Genomic DNA, 17017 nt, shown 5'->3' on the forward strand with positions numbered 1-17017 from the left:
TCTAGTCTGTAAAGATTTAATGGGCATGTTTCTTAGATTCTTGTTTAGTTTTCTCTCCTCCTGCCCAGCCTTTTTTGTACTTTTCTAACAGGAAAGAGGTACATGCATTTGTGTGTATTTTTTTTAAAATGGAGCTTTACCAGCTATGCCAGAAATTCCATCTGGTACCTTTGTAAATAGCTCTAGAAAAACTAGCTCATTTCTCAGTAAAACATGTGGTGCTTGGGTATGTAATTGGGATCGTAAATGTATGTAAATTTTTTAAAATATCCTATTTTATTTCCTAATTACAAATTTAAAGCATAAAGAGAAGCAGCCATGACTCTTCACATGTCTTGAAGAGCTAGGTACAAGTTCAACCTCTGACATATGGAATTCTGGGCAAGTCACTTAATGTGCCCCCAGTAATAACAATCTGAAACAAAATGTCTAAGAGTTGTTATTAGTAAAGGGAATTTCTTTGCTGTTGATCCCTTTCCCACTAATGAAGTTATATGCACAAACCTCCCCCCCCCCAAAAAAAAAATACTATAGAATCTAAATAAAATAATTCTTTAATGATGTCAATTACATTTTGAATTTTAGCAAGCTTAATTGTTAGAGATTGAGTTAAGATGGGGATATTTGTTCTTCAGGATCAGAACTGCCAATGTTTCTGAAAACCCACTAACCCAGATAGATTATTAGTTATTTTTGAGCTGAGGCTGATGCATATTTATACACAAATGTTCTAAAAGTAAGTTAACAGGTATATGGGATGTAATTATCATCAATTATATTTGACAAATGGGATTATCACATAGTTGGTAGATACCCTTTAAAAAAATTAAGTGTGGGAAAATATTGCTTTTATATATATATTTATATAAAATTTTTAAGTGCTTAACAAATATTAGGTCCCTAGATTCTCACAATAACCCCGGAAGGTAGGTGCTATTTAGCTTTATTTTGCAGATGAGGAAACTGAGGCAGACAAGTTGATTTGACAAATGTCACATACTAGTAAATTGTATGAGGTCAGATTTGAACTCAGACCTTCTAAACATCTAGCACCATGCCACATAACTGCCTCAAAATATTTGTACAGTCTGTAGTAGGCCTGAATATTTAGAGCTGTAAGGGACCTTGGAGGTGATGTGATTCATCTACCTCATTACACCAATAAGGAAAATGAAGCCCAGAGAGTCCAATGTTATACAAGGTGGCATGTAGCAGAGACATGATGTGCCCTTAATGACCTCTGATCTTAAATCTACTTCTCTTTCCATTCATTCTTAAAAGGTTGTCATGATATGTATGCATCCTCTTGTTATAGTTCATTTCAAACCTCCAGAGTGCACTTGTATAGGGACCTCTATTAGTTTTATCTAGCTATGGCTATGGCTTCAGGGAAATTCTTTTAATATCTTGAGAGGTTTGATCTGAACTGAATTCTTAGTCATAGACTCTTGAATCTTAAGTCTTGTAATGAATTCTCTTTGAAGAGTTGTGTAAATATGTTTTTGATTTCCTTTGTCTTAAATATTTTCTTAGTTCAAAACTGAAAATATTCAGAATCTCATTGAAATTGTAGTGTTCACAAGACTACATACCACATTTTTGTTGGTTGTTAGCACTAAAATAAATAGCCTGGATTCAGAAACATCAAGATATTTTTGAATGCCTTTAAGGAGTTGGTATGGTAAGTATTTGTAATAGATTCTTAAACATAAACTTTATTTGTCACTTTTGAAGCTAAGGGATTAAATGGAAATGCCTAGGGACAGATTGTAAAGACCTGAGGACAAGCTCTTGAGGAACATACATTAAGGAGTCAAGAAAAGGATGAGGAAATAGAGAGGAAGCTGTTAAGAGAGTTTAAAGAGTAGCATCTTTAAAGCCAATATAAAATAAAGTTATCTAATCAAGGTTTTTCACTTTGAGAACATGAACTTATTTTTAAAATATTCTTATAACTATGTTTCATTATATTTGATTGTATGCTTTACTTTACATAAAACATTATTCTACAAAGGAGTACATAGGCTTCACCAGGGTCCACAACACACAGAAAGGTGGAAAGCCTCCAAACTAGTAGATAGAATTAATCAATAATCTTAAAAGACATCAAAGAGGATGAAGTTTAAATAAAAAATTATTGGGTTGGCACTTAGGAGGCTCTTGGGAGAACATAATCACCAGAATAGTTGAGAAAAAATAATGGAACTCAGGGATATTTTTTTCTATGAAATTTGGTAGTGAAGGAAAGGAGACCTATTAATTAATTGAACAGAAGAGGTAAAAGAAAAGTTTTGTTTGTTTTTAGACTTTGGGAGACCAGAACATGTAAGTAGTTGGAGAGTACAGAGAATCTTTGTTTTTCTTTTTCTACTAAGACTAGGTTTCCCTATCTTGCACAGGCTAGACATGCAGGCTTGATCTCAGTATTGATCAAGCATAGAAACTTTAACCTGCCCTGTTTTTCAGATCTGACTGATTTCCCTCCCTTTAAATAGCCTGATGGTCTTTGTTCAGGTAGCTTACCATGCTGGTAATTGGTCTTAGTAAAGGCTCTTGGTCACTTTAGCTTACTTGCGTCTCAAAACTCCTGGACTCAAGTGATCTACCATCTTCCTCAGTAGCAGGGACTATAGGAATGCTCCACCATGCCTCTTAAGTAATTTTAATCAATTCCCATTGATTCAGTGATTATCTCTTTGCAGATGATTCCCAAATCTGCATATAGAGATATATGGGGTTATGGGTAGATGATATGGGGTATGACTAATATCTCTTAGATGACCTCAGGGAACAATGGTATAACTTTTTACTCCTCACTTTACACTGGTTTGCTTCCTTATTTATAACAAGGTTCAAATATGTTCTGCCATAGCGTCTACATTCTGGATAAGAAGAATTAGTGTCTCTTGGGAGAACATAACATTGCAAAACCATGCCTGATTTCTCTTTTCCCATAAGCTGTCTATCTCAGACTCTGAACTTAGAGGCTTAAACAAATATCATTGTTATTGGCCATATGATTTATTAACAGAATCAAATAATAAACATAGATAAATGTTTAGACAAAGTATTGGCTATAAAAGCTTGAATCATTTCTATGCTTTGGTAAAGGAGGGAAAAGACGAAGAAGCTTCTTAATTGGAAATTATTTCAACAATTCATGTCAAATATCAGTTGCTATTCAATACTGACTCCATGTATTATATGCTTTTCACCCTAAGAGCTCATCTGCTTGAGTTAAATGTTTGCTGAATTGAGTAAGAAGGTGTCATTGTGGTAGCTGTGGAAAATGTACAGGATTATATATTAGATTTGATCTGGAAGGGACTTAGAGACCATATAGTGTGGTAATGACTTGAAGATGAAGAAATATAAGACCTTAAATGGGCCATATTTTTTAAAAAGAACAGATTTGAAAGCATTGTGCATCAACTTGGCCATGTTTCTTAATAGTAGTCAACTATATTTTTGGAAAATGTTTATTTTATTCTGAAAAGAAAACTTTTTTTAAACTTTGTAATATGGTTTTTATTTTTATTTTTCCAAGTACATAGAAAGATAGTTTTCAGCATTCACCTTTGCAAAACCTTGGGTTCCATTTTTTTTTCTCCCTCTTTTCCACCCCTCTCCAGACAGCAAGCAATTCACCATAGGTTAAACCATGCATATTTCTTATAAACATTTCCATATTTTTATGCTGCGTGAGAAAAATCAGATCAAAAGGAGTGAAAAGAAAAATGAGAAAAAAAGGAAACAAACATTACCAAAAAAAAAAAAAAAAATGAAAATAGTATGTTTTTTGATCTACATTCAGTCTCTATAGTTCTCTGGATGCAGATGGCTCTTCACAAGTCTGTTTGAACTGCTTTAAATCACCTCGTTGAAAAGAACTAAATTCATCACAACTGATCATCAGTTTTGTTGTTGCTGTATACAATGTTCTCTTGGTGGGGTGGGAGTGGGGGAAGTTAGAAATTAAATCATTAAAAAAAGGGGGGTGAAATTAGCATGTACATAATCCTTATTTTGCATTAATTATTAGTTTCTGTAAAAGATTCCTAAACTTTAGAGGTTTAAAATGTTCTTCAGTTTTGTTCTTTCTAGAGTGGTATCACCTTGAAGAGGAACTAGAAGGAAAATACATACTTGAACAAGCAGTGTTCCCCTTCTATTTATATGGCAGTTTTAGTCTCCAAAATCCTTTATACAAATTTTCTATGTTTTTACCAAAATGGACAAAATACATAAAATCTAGATTCTTCCACGTTTGCGTTCAGTCCTAGAAATAAGTCTCTGTGTCCTAGGATAGCAGGACAAGGAGCTAGGAGAATCTCCTTCCTCCTTTAATTCTCTATTTTGGCTCACTTAAAGCTATAACCAAACGGGTAAATGTTTTAGGTAGGTCATCTAATCTGTACTGTATTAATACTTAGGATTAAAACATGTTGTTTACATGACTTTTTAAAAAAATTGCTTTTACTGTTTTTTGGCAGCTACTTCCCTAGGCAGCTTGTCATCTTTTTTTTTCTCCCTTCAAAAAAATGAATGTTTTCCTTTAGACTGGGAACCTGGAATGTGATTGCAAAAGTCTCTCCTTCTGGCAATGAAATGCATTCAAGTTTCATTGTAGGCTAATAAAATATAAAAGAGAAGAGGAAAAATAAAACACTTTGAGAGAAACTTTCACGTTATGTCAGAGTATCATGAAAATCTGTTCAAAGTTTAGGCATCCCTTAATTTTTCTTTCATCTTAGAAAACTTGAGTATATTGTCAGGATCCAAGCATCTTGGCATACCCTTAATTATCTTTGGGAGAACTTGATGGCTCAATCCAGACTTAGAGGCACAGTTTAAGAAGTTCATTTTAATCTTTTTAGGCTTATTTAATGTATTTTACACTTACTATACCTGATTTTAGTGGTATGCCTGATCTTATAAAATACTTAACCAGGCAAGAAATGAACTATGGAACAACAGAGGGTCGAACACTCTGGTTACAAAATCTGTGCATTAGGACATGCTACATGGAGCAATGAGTTCCCATTTAATCATTCATGATGTTCAACTGATAAGTCTCAATTCATTTTTTTTGGGGGGGGGGGGAGTGGAATGGAGTGGCAAGGCTCTTGGAGTTAAGTGACTTGCCTAGGATCACATAGCTAGTAGTATTAAATGTTTGACCAATGTTTCTCCTGACTCCATGGCTGGTACTTTATCCACTATACCATCTAGCTGCCCCAATTCAGTTTTTTTAATAGCACTATAAGAAGTGTATAATTGTAAAAAGTATTACTAATTAAATTGCTCTGGGAGTTCGCAATACTTTTTTTTTTTTTTTTAAATGAAAGTGGTTCATAGAATAAAAATCACTGAAAATCACTAGTATAGGGTATAAAGCCAGTCTAGAGGCCAGTTAAGACCTGGGCTCAGGTAATGCCCCTGTGTGACCTTGAACAATTTCCTTAACCTTTCAGTACCTTGAGCAGCTCTGTACACTTGTCCTTTGAGAGAAGATTCCAGCTTGCATTGAGAGAAGGAATTTTCTTACTCAGAATTTCCATATATTAATAATGTCATAAGTCTAATTCCTGTTGTTTATCAGGAAGCACTGAGGCCTATTTGAAAATGATTAAAAGTGCAAGATCAAATTAAATTTATATATGAAGTTAGAGAGGAGTCTTCCTGAAATCTTTTTCTTGCATAAAAGTTGGAAATTTTGGTTCCAAAAAAGTTAGAAACCACCTTTCATAATTACCTAGTACAGTGTCTGTAAAGAGGGGATTAAGCTTTCCAAATCAGTGGGGTCAGACAAGAATATTAATGGGGCCTTATCTGCAACTGCATAATAACTTGGTTTTAAAGTGTGTGTTTTATTGTATTTTTTGTTATATTTTATTTATTGTATTGTATTTGTATTGTATTCATCTGTGTTTTATTGTATTTTTATTAATTTTGTTAAATAGTTTCCAATTGCAGTTAAATTTAATTTGGGAAGCACTCAGGAGCAATGTGGTTCCCAAGGCTGCATAGACTATATGTATCCTACACTAATGGAGGACCTTGAAAAAAATCACAGATTTTTAAAGTTTCAAAAAATAATCTTAGGGGCAGCTAGAAGTCACAGTATATAGCTTGAAGTCAGGAGGCCCTGAGTTCAAATCCCATCTCAGACACTTAACACTTAATAGCAGTGTAACACTGAGTTAGAAACTTAAGCCCCAATTACCTCAACAAAAAAGGAAAAAAAAAGGATAATCTTGCTGTATATTGATTATTTAGGAGGATTCATTTGGTTTATTTCCCTTTGAACAATGAGTATTCATAAAGTAGAAATAAGGTTATTTAACTTAACTTTTTTTGTTCTTTAGGTCCAATGGCACTGTAGGTCACGAATGGTTGCAGGAGCTAATTTTTACATTGTTGGAAGAGATCCTGCTGGCATGCCTCACCCAGAGACTGGAAAGGATCTTTATGAGCCAAGCCATGGGGCCAAAGTGTTAACAATGGCCCCTGGCTTAATAACCTTGGAAATCGTTCCCTTTCGTGTAGCTGCTTACAATAAGAAAAAGAAACGAATGGACTATTATGACTCTCAACAGTAAGTTTTAAAATCAACATATTCTGCTTCTTTATTTTTTGTAGGCCCTTTATTATGATAGTCTTGCAGTGCTTTTAGCATGCTCTCATGACCCAGCTGGTCATGACTTTTGTGGGTTTCCTATTTTTATTTGTCACCCCTTTAAAGTCAGTATAGAGCCCAAGAATGAATCCCATCCATAAGTGTTAGGGTTAGTTGGGGTCTTACTAAATATTTGTGGATTACTTGAATCTTAGAAAGATCTGTTTACTCCTTTTCCAAGGCATGTGGCAGTTTTTGCCTGGAAAGTAAGAAAGGTTATAAATTTTTAAAATTTCTTTTCTGTCTTGTGTGTCTGACTTCTGTTATTGAAATGAGATGGTATAGCAAGTAGAATTCTGGTTTTAGAACTAGAAAAATCTAGGTTCAAATCATGTTACTTATTAACTAGCTGTGTGACCCTGGATAAATCACACAACCTTAGAAGGATCATAGACTGGTTGGGTATAAATTAGATTGTAAGCTCCTTGAGAGGATAGGGGATGTCTTTTGCCTCCTTTTATAACTCCTCTTTTAACATAGTGCCTGGCACATAGTAGATACTTAATAATTTATTGATATTGATTGATGTAGAGAGAATATCCATGCTGAGAACTGATAGCTTGTTGGTGTATGCCAGTGGTTTTTGTTAGAGTGAATTTGCTGGTAGAAGGTTTAAGTAGACAGGAAAATTCTTAGTCTTAATTTTTTTTTTTTTTTTTTTTTGAGAGTAAATCTTCCTATTTCACTTGACTGATGAGGAACTGCATGAGGAACATAAAGATTGACCTCATTGGTGGGGATGGATACCAGGAGTTCTTCCACTATGAATACTGAGAGAAAGGGTTATATTCCTTCCTTTCTAAACTCCTCTTTCCTTATCTATGCTTGTGATTGATTAGTTTTAGAATACATGGGAATTCAGGATTAAAAAACCCAATCAAATTGCTTAAACATTTTTTTTTTCCTCATGCCCTTAAACTCAATTGAATTTGTAACAAATATTTGTTTGATTGACTGTTAATTCTCAATAAAAGCCATAACTTTTCAGCTGGAGAAAAAAAAGAAAGAACTAGGAATATTTTTTTTTAATTTTTCCCAGTGTAGGCTTCTTCAGATATTACCTGCTTATGTTTTTCTTCTTTCTAAACAACAAGTGCCTGCTATATATGACAAACTGAGGAGATACTAAGGATAAACACAAAAGGAAGACAGTCATTTCTATTAGAGAGATAAGGGAAAGATGGTTTTGCGTCATTTTAATGACATACTTCTTAAGTTCTCATTATAGCTAGCATTTACGTATTACTTGGAAAATTTACAAAGTAGGCGCTCTTATCCTCATGTAACATAAGAGAAAGCAGGCTGAACTAGATTAAATGAATTAAAAACTAACTTTATGTAACCAAAGATCACAGTTTCTTACACGTTCTTTTTTCCTGTTGTTCTTTGAGTTGGAGTGGTGATTAAAGAGAGAGTCCTAAAGAAACCTGGCCTTTTCCTTCTCCTCCTCAAAATCCTATTTATTATATTCATTTTGTTTTCTTATGTTCACATACAGAGTTCTTAGAATTCATATAAATAGCTGACTTATGTGTTAGAAATGTCCTTGATAACTTTCATGTTTCCTTAAATCTGTCGAATATTGCTTTAAAAAGTCTCTCTTTTAATCATTCAAAAGATAAATAATTACATCAGCTCTCATAAGATTTTCCAAAGATGAATTCTGTATTACATGAGTGGCTCATTTTCTTGGAAAAAAAATTTGTTTTGTTACTAAATTTTAATAAGTTATGACTTGAGAAGCTTTAAACCCTTCTTAGTTGCTTAACTTTTTATATTTATGTATTTAAATGGAATTTAGTTGATGAGACTGTGTTGGAAAGTGATTAAAATTTTGTGGCAAAGAGATAGCCTTTGAAGTATTAGAAAAACACAGTTATTAATTATGCACACATGAGGTTGTCTATTGTTTGATTAATGGAAGTCATATCATGCCAGCTTTTAAGTAATTAATGATTTTGCAGTTTTTTATTTGGCTAGTTTATTATAATGATGTGGGATGGTATTTTAAAAAAAGAAAACCCTACATGCTTTTATGCATTCAGTCATATTTATCATTAGGGAATATCTGATTAGAAAAAACAGGCTTAAATTATAAGATCTCAAGGTGCTTCTTTTTGTCAAAAAATCTTATATTAGGAAGGAAAAAAATCCTTCTTTTCAGAAGTTAGGATTAAGTTTTTAAGGCTATTTTTTCCTATTTGTAGTTCCCTTTGTTTTATACATTGTGGAGAGAATAGGTCCTTAACAGAATTCACATTTCTATAATTCTCATGAAATCACACAATAAGACACAATAGTTTATAATGCCATAGCATCCTTTTTCCCGCTGATGAAGGAGGAAAGTGGAGAGAAGGCTGTTGAGTCCTGCTTTCCCAGATGACTTTGTAACAAATTGTCATTTTATTGTTCTTTACATTGTTATTAAGTTAGCCTTAAACCAAACTTTTAGAAAGTTATTTATTTCAATACATAGATGGATCTCATTAATTTTGGTACTCCCTCCAATGGTGTAAATCCTATCAGTCTCATATCCTCTTTGTCTCTTGTCCTTATCTTCTATTACTCTTCTACAAGAGGTTCTTTCACTTCATAGATGCTAAGCTGGTTTATTTCATGACCTTTTCGTGATATGGAGATGAATTCTGGAGTCTCTAGGCCTATTGAAGCTGAAGTTCTGACTTTTCCCACTGTTTTGGAAAGGCTTCATATATATAGCCCTGGAAAGATATTATCTTTTCTTTCCAAGGACAAAACCAGCTAAACACAGAGAGACTCATCTCCACTTGGCTGTCCATATGATGATGAATTCTTTCACTGTGGAAATGCATGAAGTAAAAAGATGGCTCTATACCAAAAGGAGATCAGGGAGAGGACAAGTCAGTTCTGCCACAGAAACGTAACAGCATCCTAAGACTGGGGCTAGTTCTTTGTTACTCTTTCATTTGTCTTGTTCTTTTCCAATATCAAATATTCTTTCACAATGGAGAGGAAGAAAGGGGACTAGTGAAAATGTTTGTGATTTTTATTATATTTTTCTAAACCAGTAGCATTCTTCTGCTTCTCTCCTCCCCCCCCCCCCACATCCCTCCTAGTTTTTGCCATGCTAGGCCACAACATCCTTCTTTTGAAAGCCACAAAGTCTTTTTAAATGTTCAAATGTAAGCTTTACTCAGTGATTAGTATCTTGTCTTCTTCTATTCATGCTTTATTCTTCTTGGGAGGACTCATTTTCTTGTATTTTCTACCCTTGCCTCTATGTGAAAATTATAAAAATATCAAAATAAATATTACCTCTAATTTCTTTTGTATTAATTCTATAATGTGATTGATTTTATGTTGTATTAATTTTATAATTGAGTCAGCTTTCCCTCTGAGTTATCATCCCGAAAAGGTATATATTGTTCATTCTTGCCATCCTTGTACAAGCAAGGAGAATCTTGTCTCCCTAATAGCATCAGGGAGGTTGCTAACTCAGGTTCTCTAACAAGGTCTGCAAGATGTAGATGTGTCCCATAAAACAGTTAACTTTAATTGTCAGAGAAAAGATGTGGTTATTAGCCCCTAGCTAGCATATTCCTTTAAAATAGCCAGACATCTTGTTCCCACTCCCATGATTTCTCCTCCTTGTAACCATTCACACTGTCTTTCCCATCTACTTGAATCTCTACTCCCCAAAACTGTATTAAAACTGGTGAACCCTTTCTCAAAGTCTTTATTTCATTATCAAGAGAGGCCATTGACCCAATTTATTGATTACCTCTAGCCTAATAAATTAATCATGCTCAGAACTTTAATTTTTAAAATAACAGCTTTTCTTTTCTGACTTCTTATCCAGGCTTTGGCTAAAGTTTCCAAATGTGAGTTGGACATTCATTTAGATCTATTAAGTGTCAACCCTAAAATCCTACCTGTCCAAAATGTAACTCATCTTTCTCTTGCAAACCATGCTGTGTGTTTCCAACCTGATACTCCTTTCTCTCTCTCTCTGCTTTTGCAGGCTATCCCTTATGCCTGAAATGTAGTCTCCATTCTATTTACTTATGTCTTACAGAGTCTTTCTTTTAAGTTCTGAATTAGACACCATCTTATGCATGCCTTTGCTGATCCATCTAATTATTAGTACTTTCCTTTTCATGGTACCATGCATTCTTTCTCTTCTATGTGAATGTGTGTGTATATTTATTAACTTTGAATTTGTGTTGCATAGTGTTTGAATATAGTTTTATATGTATTTGTCTTCACAATTAGAATGTAAATTCATTTTGAATAGAAAATGTTTCTAGATGTAACTTGTTTCTAGTACAATATCTGTTACATAAGAACTTGATATTACTGTTTTTTTTTTAATCATTGAGTCGTAAAACCCTTTTGGCTTGTCTTATATATCTTGTCACCAAGTTTTATTATTTCTTACATTTTTTTCCCTCAGTACTACTATTACCATTCTAAATCTGGTCCTTTGACTACTCATGTCTTGATTACTGTAGTAGGCCCCCAATGTCTCCTTGTCTCCAGTCCATACACCTTTTGTCTTCCAGACCATCCCACATGCCACATCAGAACAATATTCATGAATATCCAAGCCACTAAAACATTGTTTAGATTATTATTCTCAATTAAATGCCATGCCTGTCTTAACTGATGAGCTTCTGAGGTTCCTTTTCACCCTGTCATTTAAGATCCTAATTGTTATCAAAAGTTTGTTCTGAGCAAAGGAGAATCTGCAAGGCAGTCAGCTGGAAATGAATATAAAGATCATTGAGCTTCTAGTGCTAAGGGCTTATTTAGGACAGATTTCATGAATGGCTCTTATGTCACATCAGTACTTTTGTGTTTCTCTAACAACTGAGTGTTGGCAGAGGCAGAGTAGAAACAGAAGAATCGGGAATAAGGATTGATATAAAAAGGCAAGCTGAAGAATAATCCCTGCTTTAGAAAATAATAATACTAGGCCACTCTAGACTTTTTTTTTTTTTTAATTGTTAGAACACAGTAAAATTACCATATTTCCATTATAAAGTTTACAGGAAACTATTGATATCTTGAATTTCGAAAGTACCCTCATCTTGTGTGCATGTTTTTCACTTGTTCCAGTGGGTTGGATTCAGAGTTATAAGATGCTGAGGCCTAACTGAAAATTCAGTGCTTTGTTTCATTTAAGAGAAAGTATAGAAAGTAGCTTATTGTATATGTGTATTATAGAATTAGTATTCATATGAGCAGATATATCTATGCAAATTAGAAAATGGAATGATTAATGTAGATCAATTTTCATTTAAGCTGATAGATTTGAGATTAATTAAAATTTATTTTCAGTTAATATATAATTCATATAATTGGGAAAGACGATTAGAGAAAATAAAAACTGTTTATTTTTTGTATTTTCTTGTCTTTGAAGTCTGCCATCCACCCTCAAGATTTGCATGTTTACTTCCCTAGATTGACATACTTATTTCTTCCTTTGAAAAAAACAAAAACATTTATAATTTTTCAAACTTAAAAATGTTGTTGACCTTAATCAGTTTTGCAAATATTTTAGGTATTTGTTTTTGTTCTGACTTTCACTTTTAATAAGGAATGAAATAGAAATGGAGATATGTATTACACACAGCCTAGAATTGTGGAATTGATGTATTAATTCTCCCCAAAATGAGTATCTATCCTCCAAATGAAGATGTCCAAAGTGGGCAACCTCATTCCGTCTCAAAGCAGTTGATTCCATTCTTGGACACTTATAAGTGTTAGGAGGTTTTTCCTTATGTTGATCCAAATCTTATTCCTATAGCTTTTCCTTTGGTCCTAGTTTGACCTTCTTGAGCCAAGAACAATGAATCTAATCCCTCTTTTGTAATAATCTTGTGTATCACATTTTCCCTTCTCTCTCCCTCTAAAAAACAACAACAAAATAATTCACTTTAGTTCTTTGATAATGCTTATCCCCTCACTATCCTGGTTACTGTTTTCCTGGGCATGGTCCAATTTTTCCATCTTAAAATGTGGCATCTCAAAATGGATATTACCCTATATATCTGACCAAGGTATTAACGTCATAATAGGCAACATAACTGCCTTCACTGTGGACATTACTTTTATCATTATTTACACTCTAATAGCCTCTTAGCTTTTTTGGTCTACCACAACACATTGTTGAATGTTTCATTGGATTTGAAATTCACTAAAATTCACAAGACTTAACATTTATCTTTCAGTATTTCATAAGGCCCATAATTTTATTGGTGTGATGCAAATTTGTATGTAATGCAAATTGCAGCCATTCCACAGCTTTATAGATGGTCCTTAGGAATTATTGTGGCCCTCAAAAGTTATCAGTCATCATCAGCCAACTTGTTAGCCACAATCCTGTCTCTTTACCTTCTAATCTGGTTCTTCAGTGACAGATCAAGTTTCCTATCTCAGTGTAATTGCTCACTTCAAAATATTACCTTTCAGAATCCTACATATCAAGGTCTACCTTGATCAAGATTATGGCCCACCTTCACTAACTTTACCAACTGAAATGGTTTCCTTTCTCTCCATATATTTCTGGAGCATTTTGTCTGTATCTCTCCTACTTTTGCTCCCCAGCATACTTTACCTTGTATTATCCTTACCTGTGTATATTTAGCTGGGACAATGTATGTTTCTTTTTAAAAAAAAAAAAAATTAATGATAGAATTGTTTTGGCATAATCAGCAAATATCCAAATAATCCAAAGTACATTTTTTGAGGAGGGAAAAGCAATTATTATTTACTAACAGGAGAGATATATCTTCCAATTCTGAAAGTATGCTATAGTATGCATGGTGAGGAGTGTATTTTCTCTTAAACATTTATATTCCCAATGCCTGTGTATCATTAGGTACTTAATTAATTTTTGCTAAATTAAATTGTATTCAATGGCTGCTAGCCCTTGTCTTGAAACTTTTCCAGCTTAGTTAAGACTAATAAAGTTCTCATTTCGCTGGTTTGGCTTTTATAAAACTCTAATCATTTCTTATCTGCAGTGATAATAATAACTTGCATATACGTTTAAAAATTGTAAATTTTAAACTTTAAATATTGCAAAGCACTGTATTTCATTGAATACAGGAACTTTAAGAGGGAGATTCTGCAAATATTTGAAGGAATTGGGATTCAGAGAGATTAAGGGATTTTCTCATGGTCACAGCTCTTGAGTATCAGGAGCAGTATTTGAACCTATATTCCCCTTAACTTTAGCTCAGTTCTATGAGCTTAACACTACAACATATTGTCATAATTCTAAAAACAGCAACAATAATTAATGACATTTATATATGGCACTTTAAGATTTACATAGCACTTTATGAATGTTGTCTCATTTGATCTTATAATACTGTGAGACAAATGAGGATTGCAGATGAGGAAACTGAAGTAGAGAGAAGTAATTTATTTTGCTCAGGGCCAGACAATTAAGGCAGTAATCAAACTCAGATCTTCTTGACTACCAAGTGCCTATAGAATAAAACTTTAGTAAAGGTTTTCATCCATCTTTATTGAAGCAGTCAAGCATTTATTAAGCACCTGCTGTATTGCAGATATTGTTGCTAAGCTATGGGAATTACAAAAAGTAAAAATTGGCCATGTCCTCAAGAAGCTTCCATTCTGATATATTAGATGGCACTGTATTAAATTTTGTTTTATTTGTCTCAATCCTTGATTTCAGCTTATTGAATGATTCCAGATCCCTATTTGGCTATCCAGGATATATTAACCAAGAGAGTTAAATAGAAAGAATTTTTGATTTAGAGTTGAGGACCCGATTTCAAATTTCTCTTCTGCTGCTTGTTAGCTATGTGAAATTGCTCATCTCTGGGCCTCAGACTTCTCATTTATAAAATGAAGGGATTAGACTTAAATGATTTGGAAGATTTCTTTTAGCTCTAAATCCTATGATTTGTGGGCTGTCTTTCCAGCTTTGTTCCATCCACATATTTTGATAAGCATTTTATATTTATACCTTCATTTCATGCATTGATAATAAAAATATTGTCAAGAAGAGGACCAAGGTCTTTAGGTTTTGGTTCTTACAAAAGGGTTCTTCCTTTTAAAAAAGTCTGGCTTTTCAGCAGTTTTTTGATCATGAGTTCTAGGTTTTGCAGCTACTTGGTGATGAACCTTGAGTTAGAAACTTGGATTCTGACTTCTAGTCTAGGTTTCTTCCATTATAACTTACTTGTTATAAGGAATAAGGAAATCATACTAATTAAATTTTCTAGTCGACTCAGAATTTAGCTGTGAAACTTTTTGTATGTCAACCTTTATGCTGATTAATTCCTGTCTAATAATTTGCAATGAGGAAAAAATAAGAGCCTTTTCTGGATTCAGGGCCTACCACAATGCCCTCAATAACAGTAGGAGTTTAATAACTATGTACCAGATTGAATTAGAATTTATCTAGAGAATGGAATAAGTATTTGAGTCCTGGTAATCTTATTCCAAATCCAGCTGTTTTAATTTGAAGGATCTTGTCAAATTTTTCATTAGTTTTTCTCTTTTTGTTCATATTCTGCAACAGATGTTGGTCCATGAACTGCAGTTATTATCATGGTGGTCTGTTTGCTTACGTTCATTATGAGCACTACAGGGCAGGATGACCGAATGTCTCATAAAATGGCTTTTCTTGTTCCTTTTAGGCACAAAACAAAACCGACTCCTTTGTTTGCTTCCAAGGAGAGTCTGTAAACAAACTTTCCATTCAGGAGCAGTTTCTTTGTGTCCTCTGGTTTTGCTTATGGTGGGAATGTCAGTATGATTGCGGTTCACTTCCTTCACAAGTTTGTCATTTGTTTAACCCTTGGTAAAAGATTATATATTAAGTAACAGTCATTACCTCAATACTAAACTGGATAGAGTGGATAGTGCACTTGGCCTGGACTCAAAAAGAGCTAAGTTCAAATCCTGACTCAAATTCAGGGGACATTATTTAACTTTTTTCGATCTGTTTCTTCATCTATAAAATGGGGATAATAATAATATAATTTACTTCACAAAGTGGTTCTATCAGATGATGAATTGATACTTTAATAAAACTTTTTACAGACTTTAAATCTATAGACTGCTTATTCTTATGTGTGGAAAGGCTTTGTGTTCTAATTATTAAAGAAGTTAATTTCCAAAGTGTCAAGAATTAATAAAACTATATGAATTATCAACTGTTGCAAATTTGCTACACATTCTGGGCATCAGTATTCTTTTCTCGGTTTAAGATTATTCTGCAATGAATGTGCAGCATACTTTGAAGCTTTTTGTTTTTATTAAATCTCTCTTATGAGTTCATTTTCTTTTTATCTGTGTGATAAAATTAGAATGTAATAAGTAGTAGAGGGACTGAAAGGGGAGACAGCATATGGTCTTGATTGAGGATCCTGATTAATTAGGTTTTAGTTAATTGAAATTTTAATGTGATATCTGAATTTTTAATTTTTGGAAGTCAGTTACTAGGTGAAATGTGAGGGATTAAAAAAAAAGGCAAGTCTATTCTTAAGGAGCTCATGGTTTAATGGCAGAGACAACAAGCAAATAAGTACAGACAAGTTAGATTCATGATAAATAGGAAAGAATTAAAAGAGAAAGAAGGTACTAAAATTAATAGATTAAAAAAAATTCTCTAATATTTAGCTCCTTTTGGCAAAGCTTTTTCATACATGAGGATAAACAGCCTATGAGGAAAGGTCTTGATAATTGTATTTGTAACAGATTTTGAAGAACTCTATTTTTAAATCTTTGGAATGTTTAGTATACATTATATAAAGAGCAAGTGATTCAAGTAGAGGGTCAATCATGGATTCATGAAGACCTGGATTCAAGTCCTGTCCCTGAAACATATATCCTAACCATATGATCATTTAAGCTCATTAAATAAGATCAACCATAAGCTAGTCACTTAGCTCTTCATTATTCCAGACAATGCTTGAGGTTAAGTTAACAAAGATGTCGTCATTCTGCACAGGTGAAAGGAATTTCCACCCCAGAACTTTCATACACTGACAAAATCATGTCCATTACTCCAACAAGGTTCACTGTTTTGTGCAGGAATATTTCAGTGTGTCTGTCCAGCATGGGTTAAAAAATTAATTGAAGCTGCAACACTGGGGTGATAATTTCTGATTTACAAAATGTTTTGTTGCATTTTCTCTATTAGAAGAAATTTCCAGTGGTTTCTTTCTGTTCAGTGTGTAGCTTGTCCTTCTGATCTAGCCTCTTTGATTGTAGTAATAGTCCATCTGCTGCCCTATTCCCATTGCTATGCATGGCTTCTGCTGATGTCAGCTGAGAACTGCACATGTGGGTAGAAGGGCAGCATATGGCTGTGGG

At 33.6% G+C, this 17017-nt stretch overlaps 1 protein-coding gene across 2 annotated transcripts in view; it reads left to right on the forward strand.

Annotated features, from left to right (window-relative positions):
• PAPSS1 (3'-phosphoadenosine 5'-phosphosulfate synthase 1) overlaps positions 1-17017 on the forward strand; it is a 147856-nt gene that overhangs the window by 114325 nt on the left and 16514 nt on the right. For both annotated transcript variants that reach the window (XM_031943174.1, XM_012552004.3), the window contains one exon: positions 6369-6598. In XM_031943174.1, coding sequence (XP_031799034.1) covers positions 6369-6598 — 230 coding nt within the window. The remainder of the gene's footprint in view (positions 1-6368; positions 6599-17017) is intronic.

Source organism: Sarcophilus harrisii, chromosome 6 (genome assembly GCF_902635505.1).
Source record: "Sarcophilus harrisii chromosome 6, mSarHar1.11, whole genome shotgun sequence".
NCBI classification, from domain to species: domain Eukaryota; kingdom Metazoa; phylum Chordata; class Mammalia; order Dasyuromorphia; family Dasyuridae; genus Sarcophilus; species Sarcophilus harrisii.